Source organism: Eptatretus burgeri, chromosome 1 (assembly GCF_056783735.1).
Source record: "Eptatretus burgeri isolate ZD-2024b chromosome 1, Ebu_testis_v1, whole genome shotgun sequence".
In the NCBI taxonomy this organism is placed as follows: Eukaryota; Metazoa; Chordata; class Myxini; order Myxiniformes; family Myxinidae; genus Eptatretus; species Eptatretus burgeri.
In genome coordinates this window covers 133,222,869-133,249,529 of record NC_140961.1, presented here as the reverse complement: position 1 = coordinate 133,249,529, position 26,661 = coordinate 133,222,869, and the positions used below count along the sequence as shown (strand labels likewise).

Here is a 26,661-nt window from a genome sequence, read left to right as displayed (position 1 = left end):
GGTTATAATGGTCTGTCTGTCTTCCTTTGTTAATTGTCTTTTTCTCGCCATTATGATAGCAATATACCACTTCCTGCAGTGCAATATTTTCCAAATAATGCTTCAGAGGGTGTAGCAACAGTCTGTTCCAACACTGCTTTTATACAGACAGAGGGTTTGCCACGAATCAACAAAAGTTGGGACACCTGTAGGAATTGTTTGCATCAACTTTCAAGGCTTAATTTATTTCCATTGCTGCAGAACAGCTGCAGTTGCTCACCCATTACTTGTTCCCTGAAAAGGGCCTTTTTTAACAACTCTGAAATTTACATTATTTTTCAGTTTTTGGTAACCTAAACTTATTTTTTTAACCTCTGGAAGTTTACCGCTTAGCTTTGTACCATTTCAGGTTATTCACTGGACTTGAAATGTTTAAATTTCAGTAAACACTGAAAAATGGGGGTGTTCTAAAACTTTTGACCGGTAGAGTATATCTATATATATATATATATATATATATATATATATATATATATATATATATATGCATACATACATTCATTCATACATACAGTGCATATGCATACATACATACATACATACATACATAAATACACAATGCACTCACTGTACATATACATCCACACATAATGCACATATACATGCATACATACTGTACATATACATATGCACAAATACATACACACATACCGTACATGCCCACACATACTGTACTTATACATACACATACACACATACCCACATACTGTACATATACATGTACATCCACAAATATACATATCCTGCACATGTACATGCATAAATACACACTGTACATTTACATACATACTGTACACACATGGACACTGTACTTATACATACAGAAATACACACATACTGTACACGCACATACACACATTCATACTGTACATATACATACATAAATAAACACATACGGTACATATACATACATGCTGCACACACATATATAATACATAAATACACACATATGCTACATATACATACATGCTGCACACACATATATAATACATAAATACACACATACTGTACATATAATTACACAGATACACATATAAATACACATACTGTACATATAATTACACATATACATACATAAATACACACATACTGTATATATAATACATTTAATACACACATACTGTACATATAATTACACATATACATACATAAATACAAATATACTGTACATATAATTACACATATTCATACATAAATACATATATACTGTACATATACACACATACTGTACATGAAAAAATACACACATACTGTACATATACATACATACTGTACACACATACACACATAATACATACACAAACATAAATACACACATACATTCATAAATACACACATACTGTACATATACAGACATACTGTACACACATACACACAAATACATACACAAACATAAATACACATACAGACATACTGTACACACATACTGTACATATACATACATTCTTTTGGTTTCAGACCAGGTCACTCTACCCTGGATATGCTGCTTCTGCTCTCCCATCAATGGATGGAGGTCCTCAATGCTGGACATGAAATCCGAGCCATATCCCTGGACATATCACGTGCTTTTGACACGGTCTCGCACCCTGCACTACTCACCAAACTCTTCCGATGGAATCCAAGGCCATCTCCACTCATGGCTCGCAGACTTCCTCTCCTGTCGCAGTCAACGTGTGGCCCTAAATGGAGTTCTTTCATCCCCTCTTCCTGTCCAGGCTGGAGTTCCTCAAGGCAGCGCTCTGGACCCTGTTCTTTTTCTGGTTTTCATCAATGATCTCTCCAACTCCATGGAAAATCCTCTATCTCTTTGCTGATGACTCCACCCTCTGCCGTATCATCTGTCATCCCTCAGACCGGCAAGCAGCAGCATATTCGCTCTCTGCAAATCCAGGTAAAATCACAAACTGGGCTAACATGTGGAACACGTCCCAATCCTGACAAATCTCACACTCTCACTTTGTCTCTCCAGAAGGACCGTTTCCTCACCATTGAGAGATTGGGCCAAAAACGACATAGTACTGTGTAGCATGATATTTCAAAAATGTATTTGGCCCGATATGTTCTCGTGGATCAGGCATTACGTGGCGGAGGGATGTGCTCTCTCGAGTGCCCTTCCAGTTAAAAATTTAAGCACCTGTTATAATGAAGGATTTTTCATGTTAAAATACCTGGTTAAAGTGGTGATGTAGAGAAGTTTTGTTTAAAAACACCTGCAAGTTAAAAAAATTTTTTAAAAAAAAGAACTTATTCCACAAGGCTGACTGCATGTTCATTCGATAATAATATCTATGTGGGACAAGATCGATTTCCCCGAGAGATTTGACGAAACAAATGTTTCCACGTTTGTCCGATAAGAGCATTTTTGGTATAAAATGACGGAATCGTTTATTTTCCCAATCTTTTTAACGCCATGTCGCAATGAATGGAGAAATGGATAACAGCAGCCTGATGGCAAGAGGCATGTTGCGTATTCCTGTGCACTTCGTAATCATCTAAAATCCATTCACTGTATTCCATGGAGTGAAACGGTTGTGCTTTGGAGGTTAATAACATCACGGCAAACCGGTCCGCAGTAATCAGTGTCCCTCATTGTGATCAAGCGATTGATGCATCTGCACCAAGACCCGTCTCATAAATGTCCTGCACTCAGCCACTCATTCATTGTCCTCTCACTCTGAGCGCAGGAAATTTGGTGACAATTCCACAAGATGAATGTTCGGCACTCTACTGGTGTCTCCGAACACCCTCGTTTGGACAAAGCCAAACAAGACCGTGAACATTTCCCCCCTCTCCCCCCATAATGTAAACTTGAGGGACTCACCTTTGTTCTCCGACGAAAACACGTTCATGACACATGCGAGGATGTAAAAATCTGGCGAACGGGGTTCAAGATAAGATGGAGGTACAAAGCGAAACACCAGGTCGGCGTGAAGAGTGTAAAAACGGGTGTAAATTAACCAAAGTGACGATTCGTCTGTGCAATCGTAACAAAAGGAGCTAATGAAGAGTTCACTCTCCTGATCTGAGATCGGAGTGGTCGGTCAATCAAAAGAATGATGTGGATATGGCCTGAGATAAAGTAACTAAGGATCACACAATGTACTATATATGTGATAGATGCACTGAATATGAGGTAAAGAACAAACTCACCAGGACATCATGAACAAATCCACAGAATGCGCACAACTCAAATCTGGCCTCACGACATCAACACCGTTGTTACCTTCACCACCTAACGTAGATGAAGGTCATGTTTTCACCCCTGTCCGGTTGTTTGTCTGCCTGTCTGTCTGTGAGCAGGATATCTCAATAAGTTATGGACGGATTCGGAAGAAATTTGGTGGGCAGGTTGGGTGTGTGATAAGGATGAAATGACTAGATTTTGGTGAAGATCTGGATCAGGATCCTCAAATTTTTAAAGTGATTCTTCACCATTGAGTGATAGGGTGAAAACGGATAATATGTAACACGATGACACTGACAGAGAGACAACAACAGAGGCTGAATGTTCGCAAGAACAACTGGGTCAGGAGGATTGTGGGAGTGAAGAGGGTGGATAGGAGGGGGATAGATGAACTGAGGGAGGAGATTGGTGTGCAGATGAGCTTTACAGGGAGATTGGTAAAATGCTGGTTGAGATGGGCTGGACACTTGGTGCGGATGGGGGAAGAGAGAATGGCAAAGAGAGTGGAGAGGTTGAGGGATCAAGGTAGGAGGAAAAGAGGTAGACTATGGTGGAGATGGGAGGAAAGTGTGAGGAGGGATATCAGTAAGTTAGGGGTAGTTGGAGAGTGGAGGGAGTTGGCTGGGGACAGGGGGAGGTGGAGGAGTATGATGGTCAAGTTTGGTGCCATCAGACCTCACCCCTTGTAACGGGAAGAGGAGGAGGAGAACAAATCTCAAAAAGTTACGGACGGATTCTAACGAAACTTGGTGGACATGTTGGATGTGTGATAAGGCCAAATTGATTCGACCAGCAAATTGCCCGTGCCTTCACGGGATTCTAAAGGGGGTAGGGATGGAGGCGGTAAAAATCCAAATGGCGTCTTCTGTAATTGAGCCAGCAAGCTGTGAGCAACAATTCACATTTATTGCCACAACCGATGAAATGTAAATGCTCGAATGGCCACGATGTGCTCCGTTTGAAACCTATTTCGACATATGTAGCTTTTTGATGCATAGGGTCTGTAATAAAAATTGTGATGGTGTCAGACAATGAGCAATCGCAAATTAATAGCAGGATTCTGGTGAAGATCCAGAGCCGATAATTTTTAGAAAATTTTAAAGTGATTCTTCACCATTGAGAGATGGGGCAAAAATTTATGCATAGCACGATATTTCAAATAGTTGCAAACAAATTATGACAAAACCTGGTGGAATAGTTGGTAAGGTGACAAGAACAAGCCGAGCAATAGAAAAAGCATCAGTTAGATATAAAATGTAAACTGTTCGGCCTGGCAGAGGTATGCGCTCCACCGAGTGCCATCCTAGTGTATACTGTCACCAACCACTCTTACCTTGAGAAAAGCGTGTTTACTTCTGAAAAGTTCCTGAGCGGTTGTGTGCTGCAGTTGCTGTGCACCTCGGGCAGGCTGCCAAAGTGACGATACGTCTGTTCCGAGGCCAAAGCAAGGATGGCAATGGCATCTTGTATGCGTGCTATGAAGCTGTAGTCCCATTCGTTGAAGCCGACGGAGATAAGGCCCACAGGTAGTGTGTGTAACAGCTCACGCCTGCTGTGCTGAGCCAACTCCGATGCGAGCCACACGTACCCTGGACCCGTAAGCCCGACACTCTCTGCCATTTTGAAAAAGAACACCGCTTCATCTTTGGAGCAGAAAAGGACCACGACCTGAGTGTGCACCTTCTTGAGCTGCGTTCGCACCGCTATCTCGTCATCCTTCTTCAGGTCAATGGAAACAATCGTTTGTATTTCCCAACCGAAATAGCTGTTGATGGTGATGTGTTTAATGTGGTTAATGAAGTCCTGATAGCCAGGATGGAAACTGGTAACGATGGAAAAACTGTTCCAGTCATATTCCTCCAGGATGCGCATCACAATGTTGGAATGCTGTTGCACAGATGCCCCAAACTGCAGGAACTCTGAATTCATTTCCTGAAAAAAAAACAAAAAAACAAAAAAAAAAAGAGGAAAAAGTTATCCATTTGAATCCCACGGGCTCCAAAAGGTAACGGGATAAGTGAAACGTCCCTCTTGTAGAGCAAACACTCATTCCCATTGGACTGTTTACTTTCTGGAGTTAACTCGATTGTCCTGTGAAAATGACAATGACTTTAAAACTTTGCACATACTGGAGGATACGTTGAGAACAATCACAAAATGCTCCCCCGTGTAAAGAGGCCATTCTTCGGAAATAATGGTGGCACCAATAACATCACAGGTCTGCTGAATTGATTAGAATAGAATCCCTTGTTAATGCAGGAGCTAAAGTGTTAGTGAACAAGAAACATTTTCTTACACTGATTATTCAATATTTCTCTTCTCTGATAAATTCATCAAACCGACCACCCATGTCTTTGACCTGCATGCGATGGAGGTAAAAGCTCCGCAATGAACCTTCAATTAATGTAAATAATAACGAAATATGTTACTTCAAAATCACATGCTGCATTGCCATGGATACACAAGGTGTATTGTATTCATCGATTCGTTCATTCATTTGCTGTTGGTTATTCATTGGAAGATCCTTATGGAGCCATCACTGGAACCATACACTTGATCCTCATGAGGCATTTCAATCGATATTTTCAGGCTGTGCTGACATTGCTTTACTGCTTGTTACAAGACAAAATTGTGGTGTCCACAACTTACTGCACAGCCAACTGCAACGTATAATAATGATATAAAACTGCAGGCAGACGAGACGGTAAAATGAATTTGTTATTCGAGAGAAAATGTGCGACATTGATGAGATCTTCGTCAGAGCAAAAAGAAGGAAATATGTATGAGTGGACAGAGGGTTCTAAAGTGAAGAATTGGATTAAAGGTCAAGGGTCAAATATCAAATGGACAAATCATAAAAACAATTTTATTATCAAGATAAATCATTCACAATTTTTCATTTTTTTTTCATTTTTATGGTACTTTCTGTAATTCTTGTGCGTAAAATGAACCTCGCATCTCTTCTCCATTGAAATAATATAGTTTATAAGACGAGGGAACTTTGTCTGAATTATCAACAATTTAAAAAAAAGATCACTATTTCATCTTTTGCTATTTCAAAACTGGCTTTAAAAAAAAAAAACATTAAATTCCCATTTATAAATTCGAACAAAATGAGCGACTTTGAATTTAGGTTATCTCGGGTCAATCTCGTTTTCCCTTTCGAATTTTGTAAATGTTACTGATGGTTTTGATTTGATTAAGGATTTGACCGTTGTTGCAATCATTCGTAATCCCCCAAATAATAGAAACCCATTTTGGAACTCTCAACTCGGTAAATTTATATATATTTAAAAGTGCGATTGAAATGCTCATTTACAACAGCCTTTCCTTCGTTGTAAGTGTTGTACGATGTGTTGCCATTTGCAGCGTGTTTGTACATCAGCCTTGATTTGACCCTGCCATGTACTGACGAGCTGAGCTCGAGTCGTGACTTTCTCTGCTGCTGTGAGATGGCAGCACTTGACGATCTGTAAACTGCCGATTCACATTTGCTGTTTTGCTGAGCCATACATTTCACACATATATTTCGTTCTATACATACACACACATATTTCGAGGAAGAACATAGATTTAGTGTAATCGCACCTTTTTCTGCTCATCAAATAACTTTGATTATCGACTGATCAGTGTGGTCTGCATCTCTATCCTGATGCCAAAATTAGGTTTATTGAGATATGCTTTTTATTATACCGAGTCTACTGGGACAGTATTTGCAGAGTATTATTATGAAGCTTTGTGCATTGCCAAGTATGTGCATTATTGTCCTCTGGGGCCATGCCAAACAGATGGTCTCATGCCCGTATATCAATTTGAACATGCATCGCCGTAAGTCATGCTGACCCGTGTGTCTGGTATGTGGACGTTGTTAGTGCATTTTGTTTGTTGCAATGAATCTGCGTGGAAGAAAGGTCAATGAATAAAGATGCGAATGAAAGATGTGACATCTGCTTCAAAAGTGAATTTTATAGCAGCATTGAAAATCGGCCTGGGGTGATTCACCAAGTTTTAGATGGGGTATCATGAGCATCTTTGATAGATCACGAATACCCATAACATGATGTCCGAGTAATTCTGTTATCTTTAATGAAAATCATAAAAGTTCTTTGATAAAACTCTGTTCCTTCATTAATCCGTAATCTCCCCAGTTTCTTTTGCTTTTCTTCAATTATATATTTCAAGATTATCGCAAGACCAACACCAGTTATATTTTTCAAAGGAACAACCCACGCATATCGAGATCCTTAATTAATAACAGTTAGAGCATATTTGTATCCAACATCAGTTCAAAATTCAATCAAACCATTTAACATTTGTAATCAACCACTTTGGAATAAACATTCCTTTCTGTTAAAATTCATGATTATTCGTTTGTGGAATTCAACATCAGTGCTTCAAGATTTTTTGGATTTCCAAGCACGTCTTAATTAGCACCTTAAATCGTTTTTGTTTTTTATATTATAAAAATTATAAATCAGCTTCTTGTTTTTCATTTGACATCATACAATTCCCATAATATCGTGTTTCATACAAATTTCATCAACCCTGTTTTGAGGCCAGCACCGAAGCTTAGGGTTTCTATCTTCAGCTAATATCTTGTCGAAGTTTACTCCAGGTCCGCAGAAAGAATATCCGGGGGAGATGCAATGATCCAGGAATCGCAGATGTCATAAATAGATTCCTGATTATATATATATATATATATATATATATATATATATATATATATATATATATATATATATATATATATATATATATATATATATATATACACACATACACATCACCATCTGTTCTACTTTTTAACATCTTCAAAGATAAATTGACACATTTTGTTCCCACACACTGAATATGTCCCATCTTTTTGTTATTTTCAGTATCAGTGTTTGTTCTACGTTTAATACAATACATTTATTTATTATTCTTCCTCGGCTCACCTGAGCTCCTGACCACAGACAAAGCTTTTGTCCGCAGCCTGATGGAGTACTTCCCTCCCCTCTGGGCTGGTGCTCCTGCCTCTCACCTTTCTTGGCTTCACACTGTGGAAACCAAGGCATTTAGGATCATTGGTATCTCCCACGGTGAAGCTGAGTCTTTGGGCCTCTCACTCTCTCACTGTCGACAGGTCGGTGGTCTTTCTGTCTCCTACAGTCTCCTCTCTGGTCTCCCCCCCACCCCACTCTCTCTGCAATATGTCCCCCCTCCATATTTCCACACGGTGCTCAAGGTCCGCCAGCAACCCCCTTCTGGTAAAACTACCAAATTCACGAATCACTGCTCACCTTCAATCTTTCATTCCTATTTTTTCCAACCTTTGGAATGAACTCCCATACTCTCTTCAATCCCATTCTTCCCTCCAGGCCTTCAAAACAGCTGTTCACCACCACCTCTTATCTTCCCACATCCAAAACCACGATATTTTCTACCCCCGTTAATCCACACCAACCCCACCTCCATCAAATTCCCTGCTTTCCTTCCTGAAAGTCCCTGTAGTGCCCATCTTGTTTACCCCGTGTTCCCTGCCCCATCCCTCTCCTTTCCACAGATCTCCTAATGTCTCTGTTCCCCACTGTTTTTATCCTTCCTTCTCCCACCCATCTTGTCTCCTCCCCTCCTTGTTGTGTGTTGTGCGTTAGCTCTCATACGAGCCTCGACAATGTATACAAAAAAAAAAGACCAAATACAAAGACCTTAAAAATGAATTGAAAATATCATGGAATCTGAAGAGCATCAAAATTGTACCAGTGATCATTGGAGCAATGGGAATGATGAAGAATAACCTCAGAGGTCTTATAAACCATCCCTGGGAATATGTCTACAAAAGAAGTACAGTTGGAAGCTGTAGGCGGCTCATTGACGATCCTAAAGATCACTCGGAACAAAACTTTGACCACAAAACTTCACTCCTTGGTCCATGAATCATGACCTCTCCACACCCCCCCTCCCCTCTTACTGAAACGGAGGTGGATACTTTGAGACCTGGGAGGACTCTGTTCCACCTCCGTTCCACCTTCTGAAACCTGCATATGAGATAACAACCAACAACACACACACACACACACACACACACACACACACACACACACACACACACACACACACACACACACACACACACCAGTAAAAGTCTGTCAAAAATGACAGGTTGTAATTATTTTATTCTAAATATTCAAGGAGACTGGAGATATGATGTTTCATAGCAAGAAAAAGCGTTATTATAAAACACTACATACATGTACAAATGTGACCCTATCTTCTTTATCTTCTGGGACGTTTTGTTTTGACGGTACAGCTTCGTGAGTGTGCTGAAGTCTGAAGCCTCGGCCTAGCGTCAGGTGTGATTATATGTTCTTTAGTTATTTGGCATCCTATGGATGTAAAATGAACACTCGTTTTACTCTGTGCGCGTTACACATCATGTGCAGCGAATTTCACCTCCTGACACCTTGGATTTTCTGTTATTAAAAAAAAAAGTTGATGCACACTGCCCTTGAGTCTCGGGTTGCAAGTCACCATCTACAATTCCAACAGAAGAGACGTAATTACTCTTTTAAGAATTTTTTTTAATTTTTTTTTATCCTGAAGCATAGACCGTAGTGAACACACAGTCGTGTTAAAAGATTGGCCTTGAAAACCCGACTCAAATCGTCCTCATGAAGGGGGATAGACAAATACACACTGTTTTATACAGGTATACTCGTATGTACATATATATATATATATATATATATATATATATATATATATATATATATATATATGTATATATATATATATATATATATATATATATATATATATATATATATATATATATATATATATATATATATATATATATATATATATATATATATATATATATTGTTGCGGATTCGCGCCCGCCGGCGTGCGGACGGCCACGTAACTCGAATCGCGGCACGTCGCCCACCGGACGGACAATCCAGTCGTGACCCTCTCGGACTAACGCCGGGAACTAGTCACGGGTGGACCTTTCGGTCTCACCACGATCGTGCCAATCGGCCCCCGCGTGGGATAGGGTTGCTCGCCAAATTCGACCTACCTATGTACCCACACGGAGGGTAGACCGGGCGATCGCACCTCGCCGCAGGTCGACTTCGGACACGGGCCACTTTAAGCGACCGCATGAATGACATTTATTCCCTCTAAACAACGGGTTTGGGCCTAACTACACATATACTTACAGAGATATCTCACCTAAGGGACCTGAATGGTGGTTTGCGAATTTCGTCAACCACAACACTACCCCCTCCCCTTTTTACAGACTCGTCCCGAGTCGTCAAATTCTCGTGTGCCATCATGTGTAGTTTTCCCCTAGTACATTTTACCTACGGATCCCTGAGTGCGACATTCATGGTATTCGTGTCCCCAAAATAAATAACCTAAGGGCTGAGTACCGACCGAAACAAACTCACTCACACGGACGACTTAAATAAAATTGCCGGCGCTAAGACAAACATGCCAGGGGCGCACTCATATTCACAGTACATCTTAACCTTAACTTACAAATTTTACACTAAACCATGGCCCAGGATCAATGAACTCTGCAAAAAGAAAGCAGTTAACAGGGAGCCAGGCTGCTCGCATGCAGTCTCTGACTCAAACAATGCAGGTGACAGGGAACGTGGCCGGCTGCTCACACGCAGTCCAAGGCCTTCCCTTTTGAACTGAACGCAGTGAACCACAACGGTGCATGGGCTGCACAACGTAGTCTTCGTGCCAGCTCAAGTGGCACACGCAATGAACACAACGAATGGATGGATGAATGGTTTGAACTGAACGCAGTGAACCACAACGGTGCATGGGCTGCACAAACGTAGTCTTCGTGCCAGCTCAAGTGGCACACGCAATGAACACAACGAAGGGATGGATGAATGGTTTGAACTGAACGCAGTGAACCACAACGGTGCATGGGCTGCACAAACGTAGTCTCCGTGCCAGCTCAAGCGGCACACGCAATGAGCACAACGAATGGAGGGATGAACACAAACACGGTGCACGGGCCGCCACTGCAGGCCCGTGTTGTAGCTGCCAACAGGGCAGTTCTTGCAGCTTGCAAACTGTTGCCTTGCGATGATCCCGGCGCGCATGGAAATGAACAGGGGGGGGGGGCAAAGCAGAAATTGAACGGGGCTGGTGAACCTGGGCAGTGGGCATGGCATGGCAAAGGTAGCAGGCAAACACAGCCCGCAGAAGAAGGCCGCTGCAGGCAAACACAGCCGGCAGATGAACTGGCCGGCACAGGCCTTGAAGAAAAACAGCCAGCAGATGAAGTGGCCGGCACAGGCCTTGAAGCAAAACACGGCCAGCCGATGGCACAGGCCTTGCAGCAAAACAACAGCTGCCGATGAAGTTGGCCGGCCTCCGCCTTGAAGCAAAACACGGCCAGCCGATGAAGTTGGCCAGCCTTTACCGTTCAGTGGAGGTTGGTGGAGGGAGTGCGGTGGTGCTGGCCACTTGGAAGGCGGGCTCGGACCTACCTACCTGTCTCCCTCCCACCTATCGCCTTTGCCTGTCACTGTACATACCCACTCCTTTAATTTGTCAAACCCCAATTTAGCCCCAACTTATTTTTTTTATTTTTACTTCCCCACTATAAATCGTCCCCTAACCCCCTTTACTGTCCTTGTTCGGCTAACCTATCCTGTCACCTAGCCTACTGCCAACCCCTACGTTCCCTTCCCGGAGGGGAGTAAGGGAGAGCTAACGTCCTGTGTCGAGGCCCAACTCAAGCCTCAGAATGGATTCCCCAGAGTTCAGCGATCTAACCCAAAGTGGGTCCAGCGGCCCACAACGAGAGCGAGGGGATGGATGGTGCGGAGGGGTACACTTCCTAATCTACCCTATCCATTTAACCGTTAAACTACCCCGGGGCTTTCAACAAGCGCCTCTCGCTTAAACTATTGGTTCTATAAACCCAGATTCCCGTCGCCTGTGTTGGTGTCCTCACAATTTCGGGCCTCGCCCCCCAATTTTCTCTCCGTGCCCTCACACGGTCTCAAGGCTGGGACACTTGGCTCCCTTTGGCAGGCACGACCCTCTGCCGAATCTCCCGCTATGGCACCCCCGGGCACTACACTACCTCCGAGCCTACCAGCTCCCTAACACCGGGGAGTTCCCCCCATGGCACCTCCCCTGAAACGCGCACGTGGCAGGCTGGCTTCCCTTCCCCTTTCCGAGGGTCACCCGTGCCCACAACACTGCCCACATGGCTAATGGCGCCCCGGGCCCCCGCACCAAGCAGGCGCACCCGTGCCCACTACGCTATCCCGGCCCCCCATGGGCCCTTGGCCTACCACGGCCGACTAGCCTGGTGCCCGGGATACCCACTCAGCGATACTCACTTTTCGCAGCCACGCTCCCAGCCCGTCAACAGGGCTCCTGCACCCCTCCAAACGGGTTTCGAGCCTACACTCCCACCAACAACAAAACGACCTCCATTTTTGTTAATTTGACTAACCCCCTAACTCACTCTACACTGACCCCGGGGGTCCGTTGGGCGGGAGTCACTCCTCCCCCCAATCACTCATCGCACCATGCAGTCCCCATTCGCTCCATACACACAGACCCGCTGGCCTTACTCACTCACCATGTACTCACCTCACAACTCTCCAACTCTTCAACACACACACCGCTGAACTCTGCCATCCTCCCAACTACATCCCCTAACTAACTCGTGCTCCCACGTCGTCCCTTACACTAAAGCACGTTCCTTTTAACACTACGTAGCTAAGCTACGTCCCCACTACACATTCACTGTCAGTCACTGTCTCCAAATAATCCCATTAATCAATTTCCCAACCTAAATCTCGCTACAATCCCTCTAACTAATCCATTCCACGGGCCCCATGAGGACTTACCCCTGCCCCATGGAGCCGGTCTAACTAAGCTAACCCTTCCCCCTAACTAGTTTCCATCCTGTGCCCCGGTCAAGGGGGTCTTCCACCCCTTGCCCAGGAATCCTGTGCACCCGAAAGTGAGGCTTGTTTTTTTTTTTTTTTTTTTTTTTTTTGTTACATGCGCATCACCAGCGCGGCAACTCACAGCTCGCGCACTTTGCACCTGCCCGTGACGTCATGTAGCTGCACGTGTACCTCGTCCCTCCTTGGACGGTACCATCCGGCAGGGATACCCCTCCTGCCGGATTCCAACCCCACGTGCAGCCATGATGTCACCGTGCGCATAAAAAAAATAAAAACACAAGCCCCACGTCTCGAGGGGTTCCCCACGCGAACACATGTGCTTTGCCCGTTGGAGCTTAACACACACGATCGCGTGGAGAACCCGTCCGGTCCAAATCCGAAATCCTGCCTAAACTTTGTCCGTCCGCGGGATCGGCAAATCCACCGCGTGCGTTTCCGGACCGGGACTTCACTCTCGCAAGCGAGCACGTGGGGGCCTCGTGCGTTGCACAGCACGGACCTCGTGCTCGCGGCTGGGTGAACCCGGCACGGTCCCCGAAACATCTACAGCCGCAACCCGGCTTTCTTTCCTCTCATGTCGCCGTCGTCGCCATTCGACACACGCACTCCCGCGTGTTACGACGCTCACACTCCACACCATTAAACTCACACCGGGAGACACGGCTGCATGTTCACACATGCCGACCGACATCTCCCTTACATACCTCTCTCTCACACACACGGTCTCCCTTGCATTCGGCCGTTCACTCACGCATGCTACCTCCCTCGCACACGTGGCTCCACGCACTCGCGGCCTTTCACTCACTCGTGCTATTTCCCTCACACAAACCACACCACTCACACACGCGGGGGCACTCACCCGCGGTTCCTCATCCACACACCGTGCCTCACTCATACACCGTGCCTCACTCACACACGCGGGGGCACTCAACCGCGGTGTTTCATCCACACACCGTCCCTCACTCACACACGCGGGGGCACTCACCCGCGGTGCCTCATCCACACTGGCCGTTTCATCCACACACACGGCCTCTTCCACACACGGTGCCTCATCCACACACGGCGTGCTGGGTAGCACGTACTCCGGCACCATCGCCACCACACCACTCACACACGGGGTCGCTTCCACACACGGGGACGCACTCACGCCTTGCACCACACACACAGGGACAACCACACTGGGGATTCGTGTCCCCACAAGGGTCTCCGGGGCCTCTATACCCCCCAAGCTCTCCGTGCACCTGTCCACAGCACTCCTCCCCTCGACCTCGCAAAGCACGACCGAACTCACCTGGTCGTGACTCGCCTCAAGGGGGAATACTCCCTCCCCTCGTTCCTGGAGGAGGCCATCCAGCTGCTCGCACTGGGTCCCTACACGCTCCGCGAGCTCAACCTCACTATCCTCCACTACCTCCGTGTGTGTGTGTGCGTCTCTAGCCTTGTCATTATCATGCAGTCTCTCCTCTATTTTTTTTGTCTCCCGTGTCTCTATACATTTATAAGTTTCTGTTGTCCCCTCCTGTCTATTAGTCTCCGCTTCTTTCTGGCGTCTTTCCCTTATCTTTATGTAGGTCAACCTTGCTTTCTCTTTAAGTCGCTCCCGTCCTTCCCTGTTTTTCACTCCTTGCTCTTTCACGATCTCCGCGTACCTCATCCTTGCTTTCCGTATTACTTTTTCCTTACCCGCCTCCACCGCGGGCCCGACAGTCGTTGCACCCCCTCCCAGCTCGTTCGTTCCTACACGTGGAGTCGCCATTTTAAGCTACCTGCTTACGGCCTTCATGCCCGCCTGCAGGCATCGGCCCATGTTCTGCGTCTCACCCCGGAGCTCTTTCATTTCTTCCTTCATTTGCTTGTTCATTCCTTTCATTTCGTTTTTCATTACATTTGCGTTTGTATCCATCTTTTGTGCATTCGCATCCATCTTCGCTGTCATTTCCGCATTCATTTTTGCCAGCATGGTGAATAGCTGGGCCATGTCGGGTGTGCTTGGCTGAGCCGTTTCGGCAGGGATCGGGGAAGGGTTTTGGTGGAGAGGGGGAGGGGAGGTATCATACACCGCGGCCGCTGCCGCACCTATTTCGGGCTCTGGGTTCAGTTGGGCGAGTCCGTGTTCCTGCACAACCAACATTTCCTGCACGGGGATTTCATCCTGAGCCATGGGTTCTACACATTCTACATCCATTTCTAATACCCCCGGCTCCCGCTCGCCTTGAGACGCCATCTTGCTTCTCTTAAAGGGTTAATTGAGCTCGCTCGTAATTTGAAGGGAATCGGGGGTCGCTCCTCTCACCCCTGGACCGATTCCCGGGAATTTAGCTGGAGACAGGAGAGCCCGTTTTCCCGTTCTCCAATACCAGTGCCGCGAGGAGGGCGATGAGTTTATATCGCACGACCTGACACCAGTGTTGCGGATTCGCGCCCGCCGGCGTGCGGACGGCCACGTAACTCGAATCGAGGCGTCGCCCACCGGACGGACAATCCAGTCGTGACCCTCTCGGACTAACGCCGGGAACTAGTCACGGGTGGACCTTTCGGTCTCACCACGATCGTGCCAATCGGCCCCCGCGTGGGATAGGGTTGCTCGCCAAATTCGACCGACCTAAGTACCCACACGGAGGGTAGACCGGGCGATCGCACCTCGCCGCAGGTCGACTTCGGACACGGGCCACTTTAAGCGACCCGTTCCGTACTATCGGGATAACCGAGCGGTGTTATTCGTCGGCCTCGACGGTTCGATTAATTATCGGGCGTTTTAGCCCACGACCAACCCTTTACGTGAAGCAAGATGGAGATTCAATGAAAGAAAAGACGAAGCGAAGCGGGAAAACAGTTCAACATAATTCACATTTATTTCGCGATGGCACACGGAAAGCACACATATACAATTACACCAAAAGCACATGTAAAAGGAGAAGAAACACAATATTACACAAAAAGCAAATATAAGAGAGAAACACAATTCAGAGATATCCGACTACCGAGCACACGGCAACACTTATACAATTTTACTTCACAGACGGCGCCGGCAACAAAGATACCCAAAGCAAAAGAAAAAGAACCACCCTCCAGGATGAGGGGGGTAGGCGGGCCTGGGGCCGAGACCGTGTCGGGCCTACCCGTCTGATGATGAGACGCAAAGCGGCGGTGGCGCCTCAACTCCGCGGGCCTCGCGGACAGTGTCTGGTAGGGGGTGGGAAAGGGACCCCCTTGTCGCACTATCTCAGCGCGGGGGGGGGGGGGGGAGGGAAACAGGAGGGGGTTGTTGATGCTCGGGGGGGGGGAGGAGGATATCACCCTGCCTCGGGTCCCGCGACGAGCATCTCCACCTCGACCTCGGTCGCGCCGCCGGCCTCTCCCTCCGCAGCTCCCCGACTCCGACGCGAGCACCCCCTCGATCGCCTTCGCCGCCGCCACCTCTCCACAGCTCCGTCCTCTTCACTCTGACTAGTACCACTTCTTCCCAGCTCCACCAACAACTCCCAACCGCGAACCCGAACTCCTTGTCTGACGAACGCAGCCGTTTATATCCCCCGTGGCCTCGCTCCCCCACCTTTGACCCTTTACCTCCGACCCTTCACCTCTAACTGGCTCCCCATTGGACCGAGGAAAAGTGGGCGTGAATGCGCTTTGATCCATGAATTTGCATATAGCGACCTCACTCCAACGCCCTGGAGGCGGGTCAAATCGCCCCACGCTCTCCGATAGGATGGAACAGAAGTGGGCGTGAGTCGTTTTTGATCCGTTTTTCTCGGAAAGTCTGTGATGTTTCTGAACACGCTGCTCGGTGCGCGCCCTGCACGAGTCCAGTATCGGTGCCCACAAGTGGCGCAAGAATGGTAGTGATGCGATGGTGGCGAGTTGTGACGGTAAAGGTCGTGGCTGTTGTTGTGAAGCGGCGTTGTGGTTGGTGGTTGTTGTTGTGAAGCGGCGTTGTGGTTGGTGGTTGTTGTTGTGAAGCGGCATTGTGGTTGGTGGTTGTTGTTGTGAAGCGGCGTTGTGGTTGGTGGTTGTTGTGTGATGGCTGTTGAGACGTGGTTGGTGGTGGTAGTAATGGCGGCTGGTCCAAAATAAAGATAGTAAAAGAAAAACGGCTATCTAGAGGGGTCGCAGCCCGCATGAATGACATTTATTCCCTCTAAACAACGGGTTTGGGCCTAACTACACATATACTTACAGAGATATCTCACCTAAGGGACCTGAATGGTGGTTTGCGAATTTCGTCAACCACAACAATATATATATATATATATATATATATATATATATATATATATATATATATATATATATATATATATATATATATATATATATATATATATCAGAATATATGAAAGATGATCTTGCATACAATATCACCCCATCTTTCTGTTGCTAAAACGGCTCTATCCCCTGACCGACTATGTAGACTGTCAAGTTTATTAATTTCTGTCTTTATCATTTACACTCTGGCAATTAAGCAGTAATCGTCTTCTTCCTCTTAAATTATTTTATAATTCTTTTGTTAATTGTAGTTTCACATATATCATTATTACCAGCAAGTGGATAATATTCTTCCTTATATTATGAGATTGATTTAATTGTTATAAGTTAAACTCCTCCTCTCTCTCCAGCCTGGACTCTCCTCAAGCAACTCCAGGTCACAAGCATTCCTCAGGAACCACCCCCCCCCCCCCCCGTCCCCATCTGCTCATCCATCCAAAGTCCAAACTGGCCAATCACCTGCATTAAATCATCCCCCCTATTATCTGGATTGTGTATTCATCTCCCTCTGTCCCTCGTCTTGTCTTTTTCACTTCAGTGTTTCAAATGGGCTGTCCATCACTACTTCATCCATGCACAGCCACGATCTCGTCTACACTTGCTGATTCTTCCCCATCCCTTTCCTTTTCAGACCATTGGTACTCCTTTTTAATGTCATTCTTCCTTGTGTATGACCTATCTCACCCCATAATACCCTTTGGTAAAATACGACTTCCCTTCCAACGAACTTCAATGTAAGAATAGGTCATTAGGCCCATCAAGTCTGCTCAATGGTTGCCAACCTCAGGTTGTTTGTCCAAGCTTTATCTTTTTAAAATGCTGAGCATGAAGCAAGGACGAAGCATGTACCATTTTAAAAGTCTTTGGTATGACTCGGACAGGGCTCTAACCACCGATCTCCCAGAATCAGAGGGAATGCTCTAACCATTACAGCACAGTCTGGTTAAACCATTTGGTGCTTTGTCATTCAGCTACTCCATATAGAGCAGGAGCTAGGTGACTTTTATTCAACATGGAAGGTGCAGATGTTTAAGGGTGCCTGTGGTGTAGAGTAGGGTTGGCAGATCCCAGAAACCCAATTCTTAAGTTGTGCCAGTCGTGGGTGTGGTAGGTGGCGCCACCCAAATCCAAGATGGCTGTTTCGATATCGGCTAAAACCAATATTGTCATACATCAAGTAATACTAGGCCGATTCCAATGATCTTGGTATGCATTCTGATAGTTTTGGGTATGCCCAATCTCATGGAGAGGGTGTCATTGTCATCCAAGGTCAATGTCATGAGATAAAGGTCAATATCATAGGTTTTTGGCCAACTTTATGCCTGTTTGATCTTGACCCCTTGATTCAAGGTAAAATCTGATGACATAAAATGATTCCCCATATATGATATCGTTTTAGTGCCCGATACATACCTAAGCTCTCAGACAAGTATTTAAATAGTTATAGGCATATTAAAGTAAGCTATAAATCGATTTGGGATCACCCCCCCCCCCCCTTATGTCATGTGACAAATTTCTGACAAATTCAAGTGTCATGCAGAGTTCCAGCAACTTGGCAACAACAAATAAGGTAAGATTTTGAACATTTTAAAGACTTTCAACATAAAATAATGTATAAATATAATGCATAACAGTACCAAGAACATGTATAACTAACAAAATGGAATGTTTTTATGAGGAAATAAGAAATATAGTGGAAAATAGATCGGAAATTTGACTATTTTTGGACTAAAGGGGGAATTCCTCCATTTCTGGGAATGGGTCCCCCCCTTTTTTTAAATAGTCCCTGTAATGTTTTAAATATTGGTCTGAGGGCTTAGGCATGTATTAGGCACAAATAGGAAATCATGTATGGGGAATCATTTCATGTCATCAGATTTGACCTTGAATCAAGAGGTCAAGGTCAAACAGGCATAAAAATTGGCCAAAAACCTATGATATTGACCTTTATCTCATGACATTGACCTTGGATGATAATGACACACCCTCTCCATTAGATTGGGCATACCCAAAACTATCAGAATGCATACCAACATCATTGGAATCGGCCTAGTATTACTTGATGTATGACAATATTGGTTTTAGCTTGTATTGAAACAGCCATCTTGGATTTGGGTGGCGCCACCTTCCACACCCACCACTGGCGCAACTTAAGAATTGGGTTTCTGGGATCTGCCAACCCTACTCTACACCACTGGCACCCTTAAACATCTGCACCTTCCATGTTGAATAAAAGTCACCTTGCTCCTGGACTAATAAGCCGAGACCATTACATATAAGGACGTCAGTTGAGGTTGCATTGTAAAATCTTACCTATATAAAACACTGGGTATTTGTCTGTCGCCCTTCTTCAGGACGATTTGAGGGACGTTTTAAAGGCCAATCTTTGAACATGACTGTGTGTTCACTACGGTCGATTTTTTGAGGATAAAAAAAAAGAAGTCAAAAAAATATTTTTCATAAAAGAATAATTACATCTCTTCTGTTGGACTTGTAGATGGTGACTTGCAAACCTCATGGGTGGTGTACAGATGCGTTTTTTCATAACAATAAATACAAAGCACAGGAAGGTGAAATTTGCTGCACATGATGTGCAGCTCTCGCAGAGTAAAACGAGTTTTCATTAAAGTCTGTCGGATGTCTAAGAAACAAAGAAGATAAAAGCACATCTTACGCTAGGCCGAGGCTTCGGACTTTGACATGCTCACGAGGCTGTACCGTTGAAACAAAACGTCCCAGAAGATAAAGAAAATATAATCACATTTGTACGTAAAATAATGCTTTTTCTTGCTACGAAACATCATATTATGTTCCAGTGTCCTTGAATATTTTGAATAAAATAACGCCACCCTTCATTTTTGATGGGCTTTTATAGGAGCATTGTAATCATGTCCACGAAGCAAACTTAATGAGGACAATCACCTGATGATTGTTTTGTGTTCTATATCATCGCGAAGCCATAAAGTGTAATGTCTTTCCTCAAATATTGATTTCAGACATGCCCAGAAGAATATTTAAGTTAAGATAAAAATAAATAAAACTTAGGTATCATCTACATACGACGTACGCACGAAGTCCTAAATTTTGGCTGCTATCCCATCCCACCTTTCAATGAAATGTAAATAATGGTGAAATATTCTCTTCACCTCCCCACATCGACATGCTGAGACATCTCAAGTACAACCAGAATTATCAAGCATTTCATATACACGTTACGTTTACAACTCACAAATCCGTGTGTACAAATGCAGACAATCATTTCTATCATTTTGTCTACCTGCACATCCCACGTCTCATCCACCTGTTCCCCTTGACTCGACGTTCCTTTAAATACTTTTACATCTGTTGATGTAGCTCATTGAAAATGTGTTTGCTCATCATTGCTCAAACTCTACCCAAATATAAATGGTAGATATCGATAAACGAATTCCTTTGAATAACAAGCCATCGTATGTTCATCTTCCCCTGATATCTTACCCACATTGTTCTTTTATTTGTGCCGTCCACCCAATGGCTTCGCTTTACTAACACCATAGTAGGTATCGACCAAACTAGGCGGAAATACACCAATTGGCAGAAGTTTGGCATAGTAGAGGTTTTCAAAGGAGGCAACAAGTGAAAATAGTAATTCAAGATAAAACAGATAGTTTAGCTGCAAACAGGAAATACTGAAAAGCTAAGCAGCACGATCTCGAGACACCCACACAGTTCCACCACATTGACCTTCACACTACACCACAGTGATCAGCAAAATATTTTCAACACTATCTGAAAACTCATCAGCAATGCATGGTGTCCTGCTTGTCAGTACTGCTTGCTGTTTGGATTCAGGGTGATGTGTAGTTATCGATGGACTATGTACAGAAGAAACTAGAACGGCACTCGGTGGAGCACATTCCTCCGCCATGCTGATTAGTTTACTTTTTGTAGTCCACTGATAGGCCAGATCTGGATCTGGATCTTCACCAAAATCGAGTCACTTCGTCCATGTCACAGACCCAAGCTGTCCACCAAGTTTTATCCGAATCCGTCCACATTTGAGATATCCTGCTCACAGACAGACAAACAAACAGACAGACAGACGAGACATGCAGGGGTGAAAACATAACCTCCTTCCACCTTCGTTGGCAGAGGTAACAAAGTGAGATACATCACGATGCTACCTCCACAGTACGCACCTAACCCTGTCATGTGTTAACATGTTCATAATTAGTAAACATTTAATCTGTCGAGGCGCAAATATGTCTCTGCAACCAATTAATATACCGTGCTGTAAATATAATCATTCATTTCTCAAGAGTATCGTATCATCTCTAAAGTGATTGTTTGGTTTGATTTATTACTTAAACTTGACAAAAGCCAATGGAAAATGTCAGACAGGAACATCAGTGCAGAAACACCAAGAGGAATGTCAGATTTGTCAGTAACAAACTCGAAAGAGACAGTATCACTTGGGAATGCCGGTGATGACTGACATGGACTGTGGGTCAGCGGACATGGCTTTACAACGGCCTGGGGTACGTGGACACAATTTGGGAATACGAAGAACAGGAGCCTCATCTGCCCTGTCACTCTCAGAAAAACACGGAAATTACACTAAGAGCCCTCGAGCTTGCCAAATACAATCAATACTCCAAGTACCACAAATAATATTATTACTGCAATAACTACTATGGTTTTGTCTCCTTTTTATTACAACTACTACCAATATTGTCTTTAGCGCAAGAAGTCTTCAGCGCAAAACTCTCAAACCTGTTTACGACTACTACGACTACTACATATTACGGAACTTTAATTGTCCCAAATGTTCCCAGCTTCTTATGAGGGTGACAGGGAATTTGTCGACTCCTGAATTTGGTCATGACTAACATTAAATCCAATCTCTCCTGTTCTTCCTCTGCCTCAATTGGCTCCATTTACCATGTTCTTGTGAAAGTCCAAATCTTTCTGGCTATTGTGAGAGAGCGAGCGCACAGTGCACCAATGTCTAGGTATTAGCTAAGACCACCTGGAAGGGTTTGTCACCTGTCCTTTAGCAAAAGTATTGACCTTTCATCTCTTGTGTATCCGGTATTGACTGTCTGTCCATCTGTCTGTCTGTCCTGTCTGCAAACGTCAGTTTATGATCGAGGGACAATTTAATTTCAATTGAATGTTTTATTTTGAACACGAATTGGAAAACAAACCTGAAGTTTAGCATTACTTGGGTTGTAAATTTGTCTGGTCATTGTTTCTCAAGATGGTGTGGGGTAATGTGTTCTCTGAACTCTCTGATTGAACAAGCATTAGTAGACAATGGCCAAAGACATATGTATGGTATTTGGGATTTGAACCTGATATGGGATTTGTAGCTGAGTTCTCTGCATTACGAGTCAGGGGTTTAAATGGGAACTCGACAACATGCCAAACAAAGTTGTTCAACTACCCTTTCTTTCATCTCCAATGGTAAGTATTATTGTGTTTTGGGTCCAATAGTCCCACGAGTACCCACTGGTATGCATTACTGTATTTAGAGTCCGATAGTCCAACGAATACCGACTCGGTTGTCCATCCGTTGCCATAATCTGCCATTGTATTGCCTTGAGAAGCCCTCAAGATTATCATCCAGTGAGTATTTCAATCCGATGGGATTGTGTGAATATTTTATTTTACTCAATTAGGTGTATATTTCGTGTACTTTCTTACTGCACACTCACATACTGTTTGAAGTCTTTTTTTTTTAACTTCATTTAAAGTTTTAATCTTGGAACGATGTTGTTTCATTCTCTATTCATTGCCACATTCATAGTTCTATTGCCAGCCTGGTGTTGGCTTAATGGTTTGGGCAGCTGGCTTGGGATCTCAGGGTCCTGAGCTTGAGCCCTGTTGGCTGCTGAATTAACATCAGGCAGGGTAGATTCAGCCTGTCATCCTTTTGAGGCTGGTGAAATGAGTACCAGAGTATTGGTGGAGGGGCACAGCATCAGCAGCATAGTTGTGCCCCAACAAAATGACAGCTACCTGGCAGCCAAGTTGCCATACACAAGAAGAAGTTCTATTGCCCTTGAAGATTTTAGTGAGTGTGCTCACAACTAGATCAGGGCTTATGGAAACAAAAAATTAGTTTGTATTTTTCTTTTCATAAGAAAACATTAATGAGCGTGATGACGTATCAATGGTGTTAAACAAACTAAAATAAGAGCAGCTACATGGTCATACCATAAGAATCGTCCACACACTACTCAGATTGGTGAAGCAGCCTTGAACCAGGCGATGACCTAATTTACCACCTGATGAAGACCACAAAGTGTCCAAGGGAGCGCTTCGGCAATCTCAGAAAGACTCCAGCTCTCACAAAGTGACACGATTATTATTCTTACATTGAGGAGGTAAGGTGCCTAATGGTCTACACTTACATTACATATCCAATGGTGCCTTTCACTCATGTTGGGTTGGGACGGATACCTGCAATACAACTGCGGAACATGGGTAGAATGTGTTCGGGCATGTGGTGGACTCGACACTGGACCCAATAACTCCGAATGATGCTTCAAGGTAAACCGAGCATTGTCCAAGATGTGCTAGTACCATTTCCCTGAAGGGTTCCTTCATCAACATGCTCGACACATGTGTGCGACGATGACATTTGTCATCCCATCAATGTCCAACCTTGCCACAGGTTATCTATCATTAATTATCCCACTGCATGGTGGCAAAACGGCATCCAGTGGAAATCACACAGCTGAGCGAGTCGGTGAAGCTCATATTGTAATGGAGAGAACACCTCGAGATAAATCACGATAAGGACAGCACAATGTGCTCAGTTGTCCACTGAAGATGAATTCGTACACAATGGATCACCTTTCAATGAACAATCGTAACCATGACAACCAGACCCGTCTCTCAGTTTACTTGACAATAAAGGAGAAAAGATTATTGTAAGAAACCTGAACGAAAGACTGCATGGCCTGCAAATCAATGAGTGCCAATAGTATAATTTCCCATCATCTCAAGTACAAATGAGACAGGGGCAGACACTAGAGCCGTTTGAAGTGCATTGTTGATCTCACATTGTCCATAAGTGATCATTGGCGTTGAGAGGTTTGTTTTCACTCTCTTATAGCACACATTCTTTAACGCTTACAACATGGTATCGATAATAAATTACATGCTCTCACTGTTTATTAAACTTATACCAGGGTCAAGTAAACAACACGGCAATAAACATATTATTTATTTTTCTAATGCACCTCCAGGTACTTCATTGGAGTTTAATCTCAAACAATGGTGAGCTATTTATTGGAGAATAAAAGGAAGGTGTAATAGTCATCTCACTTAAGGTTCAAACATGTTGTGTACAGCTACTGGGGTGTTTGAATCCCTGCCATGTTTGTATTACGTATAGAGATGGCTCATTTCACCACTCACCAAGCAATTGTAGGTTTATAAGAGGTGTATGTTCTGCATCCTGTGTGAACTAAATCAACAAAAGGAGGCAAATGAACATGGAGTGTGAATGCTATAGGAGGGCATGGACCTGATGAACATGGAGTACAAGTGCCATCGGAAGTGCATAGACCTGATGAACATTGAATGAGTATTATCGGAGCGCATGGACCTGATGAACATGGAGTATGAATGCCGTAGGAGGGTATGGACCTCATGAATATGGAGTGTGAGTGCCATAGCAGGGCATAGGCCTGATGAACATGGAGTATGAATGCCGTAGGAGGGCATGGACCTCATGAACATGAAGTATGAATGCCGTAGGAGGGTATGGACCTCATGAATATGGAGTGTGAGTGCCATAGCAGGGCATAGGCCTGATGAACATGGAGTATGAATACCGTAGGAGGGCATGGACCTCATGAATATGGAGTGTGAGTGCCATAGCAGGGCATAGGCCTGATGAACATGGAGTATGAATGCCGTAGGAGGGCATGGACCTCATGAATATGGAGTGTGAGTGCCATAGCAGGGCATGGGCCTGATAAACAGGGAGTGTGAGTCTAAGAGAATGGCATGGATCTGCTGTCAATGAAATATGATCCTGAAACAAACAGGTAAATACCAATCAATTCTATTTTACTCGCTCATTGATTAGTCTTTTCCATTTGAGGCCGAATCCAAATGTCTATTAAAAATTATTATCTTTGCGGCTCCCCGTTTGTTCTGCGTTACACCTGACATCATAGGAGGTCTTCATGTCATGCAGTACTTCTTACTCTTTAATACAATGAAATGTCATAATACCCAACATGTTTAGATACACAAGTCAAGGCTCAGTGAAGAGATGGATACAAGAAAGTGGGAAGTTAATACCAACAGAGTCGATGAGGAGGTATAAGGGGGCTTAGAAGCAAAACATGTTTGTGTTGATTAAGCTGCATGGAGGGGTGAATGGGATGAAACATAACTATTCTTTCCAAATGCTGCAGTGGTAGGCCTAAGGCTTTCATGGTCATCGACAGTGCGATCGTAAAGGTTCGAAAGCATCATCTGTAGTGGAACAATGGACGTGTAACGTAAGATCATTTAACCGTAACAATACATGTAATGGTTATTGGGTGGAAAATTGCGTTTGAAGCAAAATTCGATGCAACTTTCGACACTAATATTCCAGGCTTTGGTTAATGTTGTTAGAAAACTGCGGAATAAAAACTTTCCACTTTGCTTGATCAAATAAAATCATCCTGGCAATTTCCAGCATCTCTTGGGATGCTAACAAACCACGGAGAGTTGATCAAAAAAAAAAAATCGGAGCTTTTCCTTGTCCAAAAACATCAACTAACGAGCCCACAACCGTCAAAATCACCACCACCACTTACATGATCATTCAAGATTAAACTTTCATTCCTCAAGAAATCTTGGAAGAACCTTGTTCTTCAAACCTGGAAGTTTTCACCGAATGTACGTGCGTTTTGAAATACGAGTAAAAGGGAGGACTTCCACCTCCATCTCCATCTCTACAAAGCTCTCTTATCGAAACAAACATCGAAGCATCTTAGCACCCAAGAAAACAAACATTCATCGAAACATAGAGTACATCTGAACATGTACATGAACAGGTATTGGACAAAAAAAAGGAACCGACTGCGTAAAAGAGTGACACTAAAGTATTGTTGCAGTTCTGCGAAACCGCATGCCTCTAAGGCAATGGCACCCAACATACAGTGATCCCCAGGCAGTTATTTTGTTCGTCTTCACGCAGTCAGACCTTTCCCTCGTGTCTAGTGGGCTAACAGG

The 26,661-nt window shown here is 44.3% G+C and overlaps 1 protein-coding gene and 1 long non-coding RNA gene across 2 annotated transcripts in view; one reads left to right on the top strand and one right to left on the bottom strand.

Annotated features, from left to right (window-relative positions):
- The window catches only part of LOC147035458 (glutamate receptor ionotropic, NMDA 2C-like), a 343,991-nt gene that overhangs the window by 138,722 nt on the left and 178,608 nt on the right, over positions 1-26,661 (bottom strand). Inside the window, exon 4 of the mRNA XM_085898846.1 lies at positions 4,557-5,155. Coding sequence (XP_085754972.1) covers positions 4,557-5,155 — 599 coding nt within the window. The remainder of the gene's footprint in view (positions 1-4,556; positions 5,156-26,661) is intronic.
- LOC147035459 (uncharacterized) overlaps positions 1-26,661 on the top strand; it is a 94,741-nt gene that overhangs the window by 11,929 nt on the left and 56,151 nt on the right. The gene's annotated exons all lie outside the window — the stretch shown is intronic.